This window comes from Schistosoma mansoni, chromosome 4, assembly GCF_000237925.1.
Source record: "Schistosoma mansoni strain Puerto Rico chromosome 4, complete genome".
NCBI lineage: Eukaryota > Metazoa > Platyhelminthes > Trematoda > Strigeidida > Schistosomatidae > Schistosoma > Schistosoma mansoni.
In genome coordinates, this window is record NC_031498.1 from 4,627,052 (window position 1) to 4,643,667 (window position 16,616).

At 36.2% G+C, this 16,616-nt stretch overlaps 2 protein-coding genes across 2 annotated transcripts; one reads left to right on the top strand and one right to left on the bottom strand.

The window, feature by feature from the left end:
• Window positions 1-1,519: 1,519 nt before the first annotated feature.
• Smp_045500 (putative annexin) lies at window positions 1,520-10,789 on the top strand (the record flags this gene model as incomplete). The annotated part of the gene is made up of 6 exons (XM_018796596.1): window positions 1,520-2,209; window positions 2,932-3,313; window positions 6,844-7,030; window positions 7,601-7,743; window positions 7,971-8,152; window positions 10,193-10,789. 6 exons carry the CDS (start codon window positions 1,520-1,522, stop codon window positions 10,244-10,246), a joined length of 1,638 nt encoding a protein of 545 aa, XP_018651723.1. The 3' UTR covers window positions 10,247-10,789.
• Window positions 10,790-14,463: 3,674 nt separating this feature from the next.
• Smp_045510 (ubiquitin-like protein sumo/smt3-related) lies at window positions 14,464-15,042 on the bottom strand. The gene is made up of 4 exons (XM_018796599.1): window positions 14,984-15,042; window positions 14,794-14,913; window positions 14,685-14,756; window positions 14,464-14,648 (listed from the first exon to the last, which is right to left on the bottom strand). The coding sequence occupies exons 1-4, from the start codon at window positions 15,002-15,004 to the stop codon at window positions 14,589-14,591; spliced, it is 273 nt and encodes a 90-aa protein (XP_018651724.1). The 5' UTR covers window positions 15,005-15,042; the 3' UTR covers window positions 14,464-14,588.
• Between the last annotated feature and the right edge of the window lie 1,574 nt (window positions 15,043-16,616).

Sequence of the window (16,616 nt, forward strand, 5' to 3'; positions counted from 1 at the left end):
AATAGTTGGATTTATGAGTCGATATAAGCTAGACCACCAACGAGAACCTGAAAACACTGGACGGCCGATTCGTCCTAGTATGGGACTTCTTAGAAATGTGCATCCATGATCCCTCAGTCGGGACTCAAACCCAACACCTTTGGTTTCGCGCGCCAACGCTCAACTTCTAGACCACTGAACCGACATCCAACGGTATTAAGTTCTAACTTCAATCGATCCATGATCATGCTCAACCCTTCATACATTGTCTGAGGTAAATACCTATCTCTACCTGACAAGTCCCATACTAGGGCGAAACGGCCGTCTAGTGTTTCCAGGTTTTCAATGACTGTCTAGCTTACATCAACTCATGAATTCAACTGTTACAATCACTGCAATCTCCGCATGTACCCATTCTAACTCTGTTTTAATTTGAAGTTTTATGAGTAAAACTTATCTTGTGAAAGATATTAAGTAAAATAATTAATCAATAATTTGTTGAATAGTTGTCGAGTAAATATCATCACAACAGTTTATCTCTAAATTCACTTGGTATTGTTTAATTGAATCTTCCCATTGATTTTTAGGACTACAATTGATCAGTCACTTATTGACATATGTGCATACTGTGCATATCGCCTCGATATTGCCTTGATTCACAAGCATTATAATCAGAGAGTTCCATAGTGAACATCAACTCTGAGATGCAGGTACACCCAGCTGACGAGTCCCAAATAGGATGAAACGCGCGTCCTGGATTTCATTGCTATCCACTATCCATCTTAGTATATCTCTAAGTTAAGAGTATGTGTGGAATGTGTACTGTGATTTTTATTATTCATCTGAACTATTCACTGGAAGTGTTTGACAATAGTACTGAATATATGTTCCAAGTTTTTGATGAATATTGCTTGACGTTGTAAATATGCATGGATATAAGAAAAAACGCTAAGGTTTAGTCTAATAAGAATCTAACTGTAAATGTTTGAGTTACAATAAATCTTTTGCTAAGCTGATGTATGTCATTTTGAAGTGATGCAAGTTCCTAGATCTTGTTGTAATAATACTGAATCCCACTTCTCTGATACTGTATACACTAAGGGACAATTAACCAAGTAAAATTCATCTGTTCTTCAGCCACTGATTAGAACCGGTGTGTTCAACTCCATGGTGAACATAATGTAGATATAATTTTTAAAGTTTATTTAAAAGTTCCTATAGTGTAGCATTTTCTTTTTGAATGTCTCTGAACGAAACTGAAAATATGGAACTAGAATTCCATTCACTTTCTTAAAACATGAAATCAAATGTCATAAGATATTTCTATGAATACAATACAGAATACTAGTTTAATTTGATCTACGAAAATTTTACATTGTGAAGGTTGTTTGTCTTTCTCCATTGGTCTATTTAACCAGTCCTAAATGCTATTTTTTTTATTTTAACCAATAACTGATCATATGAGTGACCTTGTAAAACAAATCAATTTATTGTTAGTTAAGTCCTTAGCTCTCTCATTTTAATCAAATCACCTTGATAAATGGATCCAAACTTTTCAGATCTTTCAGCATGGAACTTACATAATCCCCAACAGCCTAATCCAGGTTATCCTGGTATGTCTTCTGCAGGTTATCCAGGAATGACTCCAGGGGGATATCCTGATTCGTCTGGGGGTTTGCCGAGTTCAAACACAAGTACATATCCAGGAATGTCTTCTGGAGGATATTCTGGCATACCATCAGGAGGTTTTGCAAATTCAAACACAATTGGATATCCAGCACCTACAATGAGTGGGTTCGATGGACAGTCAGGAGCAAATTTCAATAATACACCTTACAATGCTCCTGGTGGTTTTCCCGATCAGCGTTTGAACAATCCAACTGCTCCATTTCCAAACCAACAAGGTTATACAAATCCTTCTTATGGCAATAATCCATCTGCTACATCATATGTACCAGGTACAACCTCATACAATATTGATTATGCAAGTCAAATGCAAAGTCCTTATATTGCTGGAAATCCTACTTCACAAAATTTCCAAACAAACTATTGCCCAACTATACCACCATCAGGTGGATGTTCGTTTAGTAACGACCCAGTGAACACAAATCGAGGATCTGTATACCCGATGTTTAATGATTTTCCCACTCCAATTTCATCTCAGTCGAATGAGTTTTCAGGCTCATGCAGAGTTTATGGGTTTGCTGAATCAGCTCCACACGAAGATATAGTATGTTATTATTATTATTATTGTTAGTTGAATAATTAATTTCAATGACTGTTCTATGAATCAACTGTGGACATAACTTTTGAGTGAGAATGCGAATTTATTTTACTTATGTGGTGTATAGGTTACAAATATTTCCACTAGTTTGCTGTTCAAGACTGATTAGTTTATGGTATTCTAAATGTTGGTAGATTGCATGAATTTCATACCGTTCTCTCTGGTATCTTCTAATTTATTGAGATTTCATTGAGGTGAGTGGATTGATCGAGTGGGCAACAGGTGTGTTTTAATATCATTCCCATTTGTACATCTTACGAGTGAGAGGTCTGCAGTAGATAATTATGTTAACAAGAGTTTTGGATATCATTATTTTATTCAGTTCCACTCGAACATTTTGTTCAAATTGAGCATATACTGTACATTTATTTTAATGAATGTGAAGTAGCAAAGGATTTTTGATCACTGGAACGATTAATGATTATATGGATCTATCGAATACTACTGGTGAATTATTAATTCCTTTTAAAATTATAGGCTTTTTCCCCTATAAATTCTTTCCACTGGTACACTCTTATTTCCGGTGAATTCACATTATTCTGGAGTTATTTCGTTTTAATTTGTTAATTATTAGTCTAAGTAAACAATAAATATTCAATAAACATCAACAACACTGTAAATAATTCTACAGCTTACTTATTCACTGATATCGAATCAATTAATTTTAGATGGAGCCAACTTTAAGAGCAACACCTAATTTCTGTGTTGAACGAGACTGTGAACGTTTAAAAAAGGCTATGGCTGGATTAGGAGCAAATGAAAAAGAGATCATCGAAGTAATGGGTCATCGAACTGTTGATCAACGTGTAATGATCGTACAAAAATACAAATCAATGTATGGAAAAGATTTATTTGCCAAATTTAAGTCTGAATTACATAGTCACTTAGAAGACTGTGTGATCGCGTTGTGTTATTCACCAGCGGAATTTGATGCAATTGAACTTCGTAGAGCAATGAGAGGAGCTGGTACTGATGAAGATGCATTGATTGAAATTCTTTGTTCAAGGACAAACGAGCAAATCAAAAGAATCAAGGATGTTTATCCAAAATGTAAGTTATTAGTTCGTAAAACCAAATACATTTTAAATTCATTTAGTATTGTTTGTTTGAATCTTCCCATTGATGTGTTAGGACTGCAACTGGTCAGTCTCTAATTGGCATATGTGCATACTGTGCGTATTGCCTCGATATAGCCTTAATTCACAAGCATGGCTAGCTACTATCCATCTCTGTTTACCAAATACATTTTGTTATGAATTACTGAATGTGGTCAGTAGTTAAAAGAAAGAGTCACTATGATTAATTTTAAACTATTCAAAAATTGTTTGCTATTTTCCGGTGTATTTGATCCTATTTATGAAAATAATTAAACAGTGTGAACTTGGACTAGCTGAAGAATCATAGAAATATAAGGATTCACTTGGAGTTTTCCACTTTACAACATCACTATTTTACATTCATAACCTTGTACTTACGACAGAACGTTTTTTCAATGGGCTTCTTAGGATCCCTGTCTTAGCTATAACTTATCTTTACTAAAATTTGTAACTAAAGTACAATATCGAGGTGATTCACTTAAAATTTACTCATGTTCATTGTGAGTAATGAAGTGTAGCACTGAATATCAACAACGGTAAGATACATACACTTATAGATACTATAAACCGGTTATATTCACTTCCTTTTATAAAGTTTACATCTAACCCTATAGAATTGGGAAAACAAGTTTTTGCTTAATACGAACTATTAAAAATCATAAATAAAATACTTAGTTTTACTTCTACTATAAACCTAGTGTAACGTAATTGAGAAGTCTTAAATTAGAACGAAACAATTATTCAATATCCATTGATTTTCGATAATTCTCTGTGTGATATTAGTTTGGTGGGAAAATCAATTTCGAACTATCCACATCTCTTCATATCATCTATTGTAAATTTGTTGACATACTTCTCAAGCGTTAGTACGATCAATCTAACACACTATATAAACTTTTGGGAATAACTAATCAATAACTGATCAATTGCAGTCCTAAATAATAATGGAAAGATACAAGCAAACAGCAAGTGAACTAGTAATTAGTTTAATTATACAGTATTATACATATAAAATACGTAGAAAAGAGCTATTCACGTGACGTCATTATATCGTGGTTATTAAACCTTAATTTCTAATCGATGTTACGCATAAATAACTTTGTATTTTGTATTATATCGACCCGCAATTACATTACGCGCGCGTGACTGTTAGGTCCTGGATTCGAATCTCGCGAGACGGGATCGTGGATGCGCACTGATGAGAAGTCCCACAATAGGACGAAACGGCCGTCCAACGCTTTCAGGTTTACCATGGTGGTCTAACGTCAAATGACTCATGAATTCAACTATAAAATTAGTAAAAAAATCTCCACAAAACCCCTTCTGACAATTACATTTTTATCAGAAGGGGTTTTGTGGAGATTTTAGTAACTCAACTCTATAAATTACATTTTTATTAAATTCGTTTAACTCAATTAATTTCTTCCTTTCAAAACTATCTATTAAATTTATTTAGTATTGTTTATTTGAATCTTCCCATTGATGTTTAGGATAACTAGTAATTTAAATAAATAATAATATTGAATAAATTTAAGGTTGAAATAATATGAAGGTCACCTATTTTGTTGTAACCTACTAAATAAAATGTAATGAATGTTTATTAGTAGTAACGTATGAATAATAATCCATCTTCTAGAAAAAGATGCTTAAATGTTACTATCTTTCATTTAAAGTAGTAAAGAAAAAAAGAAGCTATCATTCTTTTCAGACCCTTAAATAATTTATAGCAAATCAATGTACAATAGAATGAATACTAATTATTATTGTAATGAACAAGAACACGACCGAGGGACAATGGAATGTAATTAAGTTCAAATTACAAACTATCTTACAAAGATCTGATAACCATACAGCAAACAGTTAATTTGCAAAATAACAATCAATTGTTTCAATCTTCACTGTTCCTTCTGTAAATATCAATCCATCTTCTCTAATTTCATTGTTTATGCATTTCCCTACCAATTGCACTTCATTTCAGTTCTTTCCTTATCGGTCTTCTGACAAAATACATTCTATGTCTAACCATCACCATATACTACTTATTAGGATATAAGTAGACCACACCATACTATGTTCAAATTGATATGTACTGATTTAGTGTGTACATAGATTGAAAGTAATATCAATCGATGAAGTGAAGAAATCTTGCTACTTCAAAAATCATGACTTATTTGTTAGTTACAACAAATTTAAATCTTAATATAACATTTCTAAGTGAATATCTTAGGATGATTGGACAGTTGTTCTATGTAAACATTCAGTGACCTTGTTATACTTAACTTTTCTACTGACTTATATTAAACACGACCATACAGCTTTTCGGATATAAATAAAAAATATGTATACATGATGTATAACTGTTCGAAGTTGGTAGGCTTATTCATTATCATTCGATATATATTGGTAATTCAAAGCATTTCACTGGATATTAGGTACATATACCTATGCATATAAACTTTAATCAGTGTATATTTATTTATTTGAAATTCGTACATTATCAAAAACATTGTAGTTCTCAAATTTTAGTAATTTACGCAATGGATTTTTATCAATCTTTATTGGTGTTATGTCTGACATTCTTATGTCTGCGGAATACTTGACTGGAATATGTTTGATATTAAGACCCTGAATCTGACGACGCTTAGTGAAAACCAAAAACTGTTGATGAGGACTTATTTAATCCATAAATAAATCTAAATGATGTGTGAATACATCACTTTTATATGATCTACTTACAGTTAGACTTGTGTAAATTGAACTGTGCAGTATTTGATATTAGATTAATATGGCATTTGTAAGAACTAATTATTCCTTTGTACTTGGTTGCGCGCTTATTACGAATTACAAATATAATATGTTCATTTGTGCTCATCTAGTTCCATCTGTCTTGAATTGCAATATTTCGAGAACTCTTAAGTAGCATGTTAATTCGAATACTTCTAATTATCAGAATTAATAACTTATCATGTGAATACGCATTTGGAATATCATTCTGATCGATTTCATACAAACTAAACTTTTCTCATCTGATTCCATCTTACCAATTTGTCCATAACCAAGTTTACCCACAAAGCAAACATGAGCTACTTAAATCCCAGTGTAAGAATTAATGATACTACTTGTCTACAAATATCAAAGCGAAGTTCAAACCTATGGATCAGTAGGTGTCTCAACCATGTCTCAACCATCAAGTCACTGCTTTACAATGAGTTTGGCATGTGTATGATATATTTATCTGATTTATCGTTAACCCATCAAAAAGCTTCTAATATTGGTACCACTCTCTGATGAACTTGAGATATACATAATTGGTTCTACAGATTTATTGTTGCTTATTCTGTCGTCCTGACGGAGACTTGACTGTGCATTTCAGAGATGTCCCAATGATTCTTGGGCTCCAGTTACTAAATTCAGTCAGTCGTGTAAACTATAAATTATTTCTTCGCTTTTTAACTATTAGCTAATTTTTTCATATAATTTCAGTACTCAATGGACGTAACTTAGAAAAAGATGTCGACAATGATACTACACACCATTTTAAACGTATATGTATTGCTTTGCTGCAAGCAAATAGAGACGAATCTACATTTGTAGATACGAATCTTGCACGGAGAGACGCGGAAGATCTATATAGAGCAGGGGAGCAAAAAATAGGAACAGACGAATCAAAGTAAGTGTATTGTTTCCTAAGTCGATATCAGTATAATGAAGCAATTTTATAAAATTGAAGCATTCTGAAATGAGAAAAAGAATTAACTGACATAAACCGGATGTTTATATCATTGTATATGTGATTGTGATCAGTCACAATTTTAAATCAGAGTTCATTTTAATTGAATTTGACTTTAACTGAAAGCATGCTCTAATCATCATTAGTTTTTGATATAATAGAGAATTAAACGTGATTAGTGTGAACTACAATGAAGTAACTAAACGTGAACAGCACATCTGATGTTTGAACTAAATATATTTGACTCAATCACAACTGACTGACAATATAGTTAAAAGGCCAGAATGTAATACAATAAAGTCAAGTTCATAGTTCTATCATATTAGTCACCTTTTTTACTTTCTACTTATGTTTCAGTCCCAAAAACTAATAAGGGAAATAAGTACACCGTTATCATATTAAATAAATGTCATCCTCCAATAAATGAAAGCCAGTTTGATGACTTACACAACATCGATTTTTTTATGACAAACACTTAAAAGTAACTTTTTCAATATCTATACAAACTAGATTCATTCACATCTTGGTTACGCGATCCTATGCTCACTTAAGAGCTGTATTCAATGAATATACATCACTTGGTAAGCGTAATATGGAAGATGCTTTAAAATCAGAAATGCATGGGCATACACTCAGTGCCTTACTCTCTATCGGTAAGTAATGCTAACCATCATTTTTTCTAACATAAATTATGAGCTGATAAATAATGATGACCACATAATTTAAAATTATTTGATGAAATCTTTAATCACCAGAGTATTGAATGGTAGTTGTATTCAAGTTAAACTCTTGTTAGCTGTTCATCGATATAATCTTTGAATCAAATAATCCTTATATGGTGTTCATTATCAAGTTTTTCACTATTTCAATTTCATTTCAGTTCGTTGTATACAAAATAAACCACGATATTTTGCAGCGAAACTACTAAAAGCCATGAAAGGTGCTGGAACAGATGACAGGACCCTTATTCGTATTATTGTATCTCGTTGTGAAGTTGATATGGGACAAATTAAAAAAGAGTTTCATAGTTTAAAAGGGAAAACATTGGAAGCATGCATACATGTAAGTATGAATAACATTTATTAAGTGAACATTGGCAATTCTTATTGAAATCTAACCGCTATATATATAATCTACAGGCCATTTTACACTTTTCAGGACGGTTGAGTATAGATTGTGAGAATACGTGCAATGCTTTATGTAGCTACACATTAAGTGTAAAAGCAAACTGATCTACACCCAGAACGATTCCTGACTTAATAAGTGCTCTTATTGGAAAGTAAATTACATACAGACTTCGAGGCAACTGCTCGCGTTGCACAAGTTTGGACGTCCTTAATGTTCTCATTCTCTGCTTATTCAACTCCTCTTTGTGTGATAACTTATACTACTTATTAATATTTAGTAACCAGTCCCATTTCCTGTGAGCATATGGTGCATCGTATCTTTGCTGTACTTACATAAATTATTATTTACCCTACTTATTATCGTAATTACATGTTCATAACACTTGTAACAGCTAAATTCAGTTTTTTCTGCCTTTCTTGGATGTCCTTTTAAACTCAACAACTTCCATACTTTTGTGTTCATAGTCTCCGTTTGACTGTTGATAGTCATTATTAACTTTAGACACAGTTACCGGCTGCAATTTACGCTATCATATGTTGTAATTCACATTTATAAAATTGTAGCAGGAAGCGTTATCTTCCAAATGGATATAGACACACTAACCCCCACAGATGCTTCATGAGTTGAGGTTTGTAACTAATTTACATATATTTTATGCCAATAGAACTGTTCTTTGGGTAAATCTTCATTTCTAACTTGGATTCCACGAGTATTTTAGTTGGGTTGTTCGACAAAAGTGAGTGTTAGTATAGTGTTACTATAACAATCATTATGGCCTGATTACTTATATGTACCTAATTATTCGTAAAAATAATTCAACAACCGTTGAATCTAAACCTATTTATTCATACAACTGTCACATTGTAAAGCTGTACTACAAATGCATAACCATAACAGGTAAATTTGAAGACAATGTCAAAAGTACTGAACCACCACCAAGTTTTCTCATAACAATAATACTAAACATAATTTAAAGTTGAATAATGAACGTATGAGTTCAGTCCACGTACCTGATTGACTGCATACGTGACCGAATTACAGGAAGTTTTATTTATTATTTATTTAAGCATATAAATATTGATACAAAGGAGTACCAGATATATATGCGCCGCACAAATTTCATTTGATTTGTGTGAGGGCTGTGATACTGCCCAGGTGCTGAAGCAGGTGGTTTTCTTAAGGGACCACACTCGAAGCCTTTGAATTAAAGGTCTGATCCACAAGGCAGTGGAGCATTGTGAGGAGATGCAGTCCCATGGTAGCCAGTGACCAACCATTGATTCATACGCTATTCGTTCCTTCAGGATACTGGGGCCCATGTGCACCATTGGTTTGGAATCAGGGTTTTCCAACTCCCCTAGGTGGATCCTCTATATCCACCAACCCGGTTAAAGCGCCGGACATTCGCTTTTCGTCCTCTCAATTTCGTAAACAACAACCCCATCACGAGAAGGCAGTGAGTAGGACTTACAGGAAATAAGCAGCGTTTCTCTTCAAAATAAGTTTATCACTACTTATGAATAAAGAGTCAAGCGTTTTTATCGTGTTTTGTAAGTTGACAACATAATAAACTGCGCTACCTACCAAATGCGTACAGATGTGCGTCTGTCTCACAAAGATATTATCAGATAACGTAAATTTGTGTTGTAAAGAAAATCAAACACTTGGGCCAGTAGTTGGAAAAAACTCACAAACTACTATCATTTCGACTATGTTACCACTCATCTTTTAATATCACTCTGCTGATATGAAGTGAGAAAAACTGGACCAATAGGAAATTATACCTGACTCAAACACAAGAACAATTCCCAATGTGTCACTTCTGTAGTAAAATTACTTATCATCAAATTAAACGTGGGACCAACATTTACGGTCCATATTTCTATAAATTTTTAACCGGCTTCATTGTAGGCAATCAATGGTAATTTATTAAAATTAAACGGCATAAATTTGTTTACTTCTCACTCTCTGTAGGATGAAACGTCAAGAGATTATCGTCGTCTGTTATTGGCGCTTATTGGAGCATGATCTGCTGGAATACAATTTTATTTACATTCAATAAAGCTATTAATAATGAATCAGTTCATAAAAACATGATACTGAGTATTTTTAACGAATTATTTTATAGCTACAACTTTAATTAACACAAGTATTCCGCTAGTCTAACAAAAACTATGCTATGCGAAAATATTTATAAGTTATTTAATCGTTTTATCTACTATGCCACTTTTTTTATGTTCAGAAAACACCGTAATCAGATATTCTTATTTTACTGCTAGTTTTTATACAAATAGAGTGGTTTGCTTTGAGATGGATGAATTTGTTAACGTTTTTGGTTAAAGGGGGAAATGGAGTAAAGGGCTTTGGGAGAATATGGCAGATATTAACTGGTGCGATTACATGAAAATAATGACCTGAGGTTGGTTAGTTAGATTGTAGCTGACAAATGATTTCTGAAGAACTAGTATTTGCATTTTCCTATTCTTTTTTTGAGTTAAATTTGTTCATTGATGGTAAAAGACAAACAACAGTCCAGCCTGTACTGATTATACAATGGATATCAGCTTGGGGTGAATAGTGCTCATGGACTACTTGAACTTGGTAAACACAACAAAGTGAGCACTGGATGATCATTATCGTAAATACCACCTTTTCATTATAAGATCAAATCACACAATCAGAGGTCAACCGAAGAAAACAGGCGTACAATGCCATGTAAAAATAATAAGACCTGTGAAGGTAACCTTGCTAGAACAGAGCTGATCATAAAAAATCCACTCCAACTACCCTCAGAGTGTAGAAGAATCTTCATTTAGAAGAGTTATGATGCCTCATCATGGAAGTCGAGAACCACTGTTAAACAAGACAATCGAATGGAACTCGTCACTATACATCAAATTCCTTGACCATGAGGAAGCGTTTTACAGCGTGGATAGAAGAATCTAATGGAACTATATTCGACACTATGGGGTATCTGAGTAAATCGTCAACATCATACGGAATCCATACAACAGACTACACCGCAAAGTCGTGCATGGAAAACAGCCGATAGATGTATTCCAAGTGAGAGCCGGAGTCAGACAAAGCTACTTAATCTCTCCTTTCCTCTTTCTTCTGGTGGCTGAATGGATTATGAAGAACTCGACATCTGAGGGGTAGCACGGAATACAGTGGACGGCTTGGATACAACTAGAAGGTTTAGACTTAGCAGATCACCTAGCCCTTCTATCCCATGCACACCGACAAATACAGATGAGAACAACTAGTATAGCAGCAGCCTCTTCAAAAGTAGGCTCCAACATTCACAGGGCAAAAAGTTCCTAAAATACAACACAGAAAGCACCAACCAAATCACACTTGATGGAGATCTGGAAGAATTAGGAATTTTAACACACCTGGGCGGCAGTATTGATAGGCGAGGGGGATTTGATGCAGATATGAAAGCACGGATCGACAAGGTAAGGACAGCATCTCTACAAGTGACGAACATCTGGAACTCTAAACACTTCCTAGACAAAACCAAAGTCAGAATATTCAATACAAATTTTAAAACAGTCCTACTGTACTGAGCTGACGTGTGGAGAGCAACTACAACCAACGCCAAGGAAATACACGTATTTGTAAACAGTCGTCTATCCAAGATAGTCCAGACCCATTGGCCAGATACCATCAACAACAAACCAGGTCCCAGCTGAAGAAACTAGGAAAAAACGCTGGAGGTGGATAGGGCACAGCAGAAATCACCAAACTGTATCACGAGGTAAGCCCCAACGTGGAATCCTGAAGCTGACCAAAGGACATATTGAGCTGGGAATCGTAGGCAGACATCAAAAGAATGAACAGCACTTGAAACAACTGGAAAGGAGACCCTAGGACAGAAATGGTTGGAGTACTTTGGCCGGTAGTTTATGCTACACGAGGGGTGACAGACGTAAGTGAAGACGACCTATCAGGAACAAGGTTATCGGGACAGATTGACTTAGTGTTTATAGAATTAGAGAAAGTATTATGTAAAGTAGCCGCTGATTATGTTTTCCAGAATATCTAAGAAAACTTTACATTTGAACTATCTAGCTCAAGGGATACTACCATCTGATCTATAAATCTCCTACATTATTTCATAAGTAACAAGCCATAGAAAGCACTGTCTGGTCTTACCCGTACATACACCAACAATGGTTGGAGTTGAGATATTTATGTGGACCGACTAGTCTGACATCAAATCAGGAAAGTTTTCAAAATTTGATGTATGACAAGTGTCACATGGATATTTCGTTTTCAGTATATAATAAAACTACTCCATTTTCTTGACAACTCCAATTATTGATGTGAGGTGTGGCCATTTGGAGTATTAACATTCGCACTAAGTCCTCCGACCTTTCAATATACATTTAGGTAAGCTTGCTTTTCTTAATAGGAATTATATGCACATGGTGCCGCGTCACGTAACTATCACATACAATGGCTCCAGACATATTGAAAACGACTACTCGGTTTGTGAAGTTCTGTTAGTCCATCGAGGCAGCATCACAAGGACCAGAACCGACCAACTCAAGGTAATGGATCTCTGTGAACCAATTTGGCATTAAGTGAAAATTCGAAGTAAACATTTTAGGACTGCATAATCATTTTTTGTTCAGTAAACCTTCCTTACAGTTCCTTACAAATCTCAGGATCGATTTGAGGTACTACTTTTCAATCAATAAACGTAGTATGTAACTACCTGCCTCATATGAGTCTCTAGGATGTTTGAGTATCCTGTACAAGAGCACTTTGATTTTACGGCGCCATTGGTACCGAATGTTTTATACAAGCATGCTTCCCCCTTATTTCTGTGGTTTTTTATTATTTTATTTAAACACATAAATATAGGTACAAGGAAGCACCAAATACATATGCGCCTCACAAACCTCATTCGATTTGTGTGAGGGCTGTGATACTGCCCAGGTGCCCAGACTGAAGCGGGTGGTTTTCTTAGGGGGCCACACCCGGAGCCTTGGACCTAAAGGTCTAGTCCACAAGGCAGTGGAGCATCGTGAGGAGATGCAGTCCCATGGTAGCCGGTCACCAACAGTTGGTTCATACGCCATTCGTTCCTTCAGGATCCTGGAGCCCATGTGCACCATTGGTTTGGAATCAGGGTTTTCCAACTCCCCTAGGTGAACTTTCCATGTCCACCAACCCGGTTAAAGCGCCGGACATTCGCTTTTCGTCCTCTCACTTTTGTGAACAACACCCCCGCCACGAGAAGGCAGTCAGTAGGACTTCCCTGGCAGAGGCTTTATATTCGCGTGGCCATATGAGAGCATTTCGAGGAGAATAAACTCTCCCCACTCTCGGCCGTACCAGGGCATTTGGGGGCAACCACTAGTGTTTTAAGAGTTCTGACGATAAGTGAGGTAAGTAGTGTAATGACTCAAATGCAGGATGAGGAGTATCTTATATACGAACACAAAGTCCGATTCCCAGGTGTCCATCCACTTCCAGTTTCGAATCCCAGTATGAAAACCGGATGACCACTTTGAGAAACCATGAAACGTCACACAAATACAGCCTGTAACAGTCCACTTTATTGTATTACGCTAACTACCAGATCTCTAGTAAAATGATTCAAAGCCATCACATCTTTTCCATATGTAGCTATAACATGTCGGGAACCACGAACTCTGGCCCAAATACTTGAAAATTTGTAAAGATGTAGTCGTTCGGTACACCCTTGTCTAACCATGCTAGGGACAGATGATCACTGGCCGAAAATGCGTTATAGGGAAATTTGATTCGACTTTTCGATCAGCTTATTGAGAAAGGGGGTTTGCATCCAGTAGTTTGGTAATAAAGTCTTAAAAATGATGACATATATTCCTTTAAAGCACTTACGAGAGCTACCTACCTGAATCTCTCCGTCATCGATGTTCTAGGTTAGTGGTATTAAGACTCAAAAAACAAGAATAGGTTCTACAACTCCGCTATAAGTTGCTTTTGGCAATCAAGACAGTGATGTGATGACATCCCACCTGTTGACTGCTGACTTCTAGCAAGTCACCATGCGTTGTCTGGCCATTCCAACGCCATATTAAACACAAAAGGTGTGACAGCGCATACACTAAACCTTTACGTAGTGACTATAAGTAGTTGTAACACTACTAAATTCAGTATTCTAGCAAGGGCTACCTAATTGTATGTCGAACTAAAAAGATACCACCCAAACACGCTAGAACCTGAAACTCACATTAAAAACTTGTAATGAAACATCTTCAAGAATTATAATATTAAAGAAAATGCGTAGCTGAAGATTTGACAAGCCATCATCTATGGATGTCACATAGACAACAGGGAAATGTATACATAGTTCTGGGAGGGCAATCTTTAGTTACAATCCACCAGTTTGTGCCTGGAAAACCTCAACGGTATCATTTTCTTCCATTTCCAACTATAAATTTTAATGTGAACTATAAGGTTAACTTACCGAGCCAGGAGTATCAGTTTCATGAACGCTGTTTCCATCGAAAAAAAACCGCACAGCAGACTGATTAACGCCCTAAAGGAGATTGAGTATATGCTGATCAAATGCTTACTAATCGATCGCAGTAAGCAGTAATTAATTTCTTGAAAGGTGTGCTTTTCCGTATCTTGAAGTGAATAATTGACCCTTCTTGTCCTTGCACTTTGATATTAATGTGTTCTGAAGGAGCTTCCTGAATTAATTAAGAAATTCTTTGGTTACCATCATCAGAAAAATAGTATTTATATCGCAAAAATGCTTACCTTATTGGCACTATCAGTCATCCCGACAAATTTTCCCTTAACAGTTTAAAAGAATCTGCTCAAACAAACGCTATCTAGCTCCGTTGTCCAATGCTTAAGGGATTCAAAATACATTGAATATGAATAACGGTGTTTTAAAGGGCTATTTCTTCGTCCTATCTCTCAAAATACCACCGATTATTGCAAATTTTCTCGAAACTACTCCATGTGTTAAAGTTAGTTTATTATTGATTTAAGTTTTATTCAGTAAACTGAAAAATGTTCCAGTTCTCCTCAAAGACTTGAATAACATTTACGTGTAGAGACAAAGAGTTTGATTTCTGAGAGCTACATATATCAGACCAAACCTAACACAATGTCTCAATGGTGGGCAAGTAAATGACCAAAGTATTAGATTGCTGTAGCTCTAGCCCTTTTGACAGTTATCTAATGGTACGTACATTGTGAATTTAGGCGAAGCTGCATATACCACTACTATGCAGTTGTTGAGACTGGCTGCTCGCAAATCATCACTCAGCAGCCTGGTTAAGGGTATCGTGGGACTTGAGGATTGGCGTAGAGTAGAAGTAACAAACGATCAAAATAAAAAATTCATGCAAAAGACCTGGTTGCCGTTTTGCCGTTACATCTGGCATGCAATGTGACAACTGCAAAGGTTGGTTCCACGAAGCATGTACAGATCTAACAGCAGCAGCCTATAGCAGACTCAGCAAGTCCGATCGTAGGTGGGTATGTGTCACCCGCAACACCGATACGGTAGTTATGTTGGGTACTATCATTACTTTACTGACAGGTCTGAGAGATAAGTTGTCTAAGAATTCGGTAAATGATAGCATCACGACGGGTAACAAAACTGGAACGCATAGGGCAAATAAGAAAAAGGATACTGACAGGTCGGTTATCGACGGTGCTGTTAACAGCACGAGTGATGATGTGCTGAAACTCAGCACCATCTTAACATCGACTGTCATCGACTCCTTCAGTAAACTTGGGTCCCCCAGGGAACGGTCCTTGAATGAGACAGTGGTTCCCAAAAATCCTGTAGGTGGTTGGACTCACGTTAACAGGGGTAATAAAGCCCAAGCGTCCCCGCCGAAACTGAACGTCCCAAGTATCGTGCGGAAATCAATTGATGCTTTGGCCGCACAGTCTACCCCCAAGACTGTCCGCCCGGTCATCACTGAGCCCAGGAATCGAAAACGCGCCTCGACATCCAAACAACAGGATACCAAACCTAGACGCCCTGGAAAACCTGGGAAATCAATTACGGTTCGTGACGACTCTGTCATAATCATGAACCTTATTGACAACCCCGACCTTCCTCTCAGTTTGCAGGACAAAAACGATAGGATGCTCTGGGGAGAATTATACAAGAGGCTTGAACTCCCTAGAATAGAGCCTTTGACCGTCACACGGCTCACTCGGGGGAAGGACTCTAACCACCTAAACCACCCGAGGCTGCTTCGTGTTACACTTAAGAATGCCTCCGACGTAGAGGACGTCCTGCTAGCCAGTCACTTACTGAAGTCCGATGGGAACGTAAGAATACTGCCCGACATACCGTATTCTGAACGAAATCTCGTCCGGAACATCCCTAAGGAATCTCGCGAGGCGTTTTTCCGTGGAAGAAATA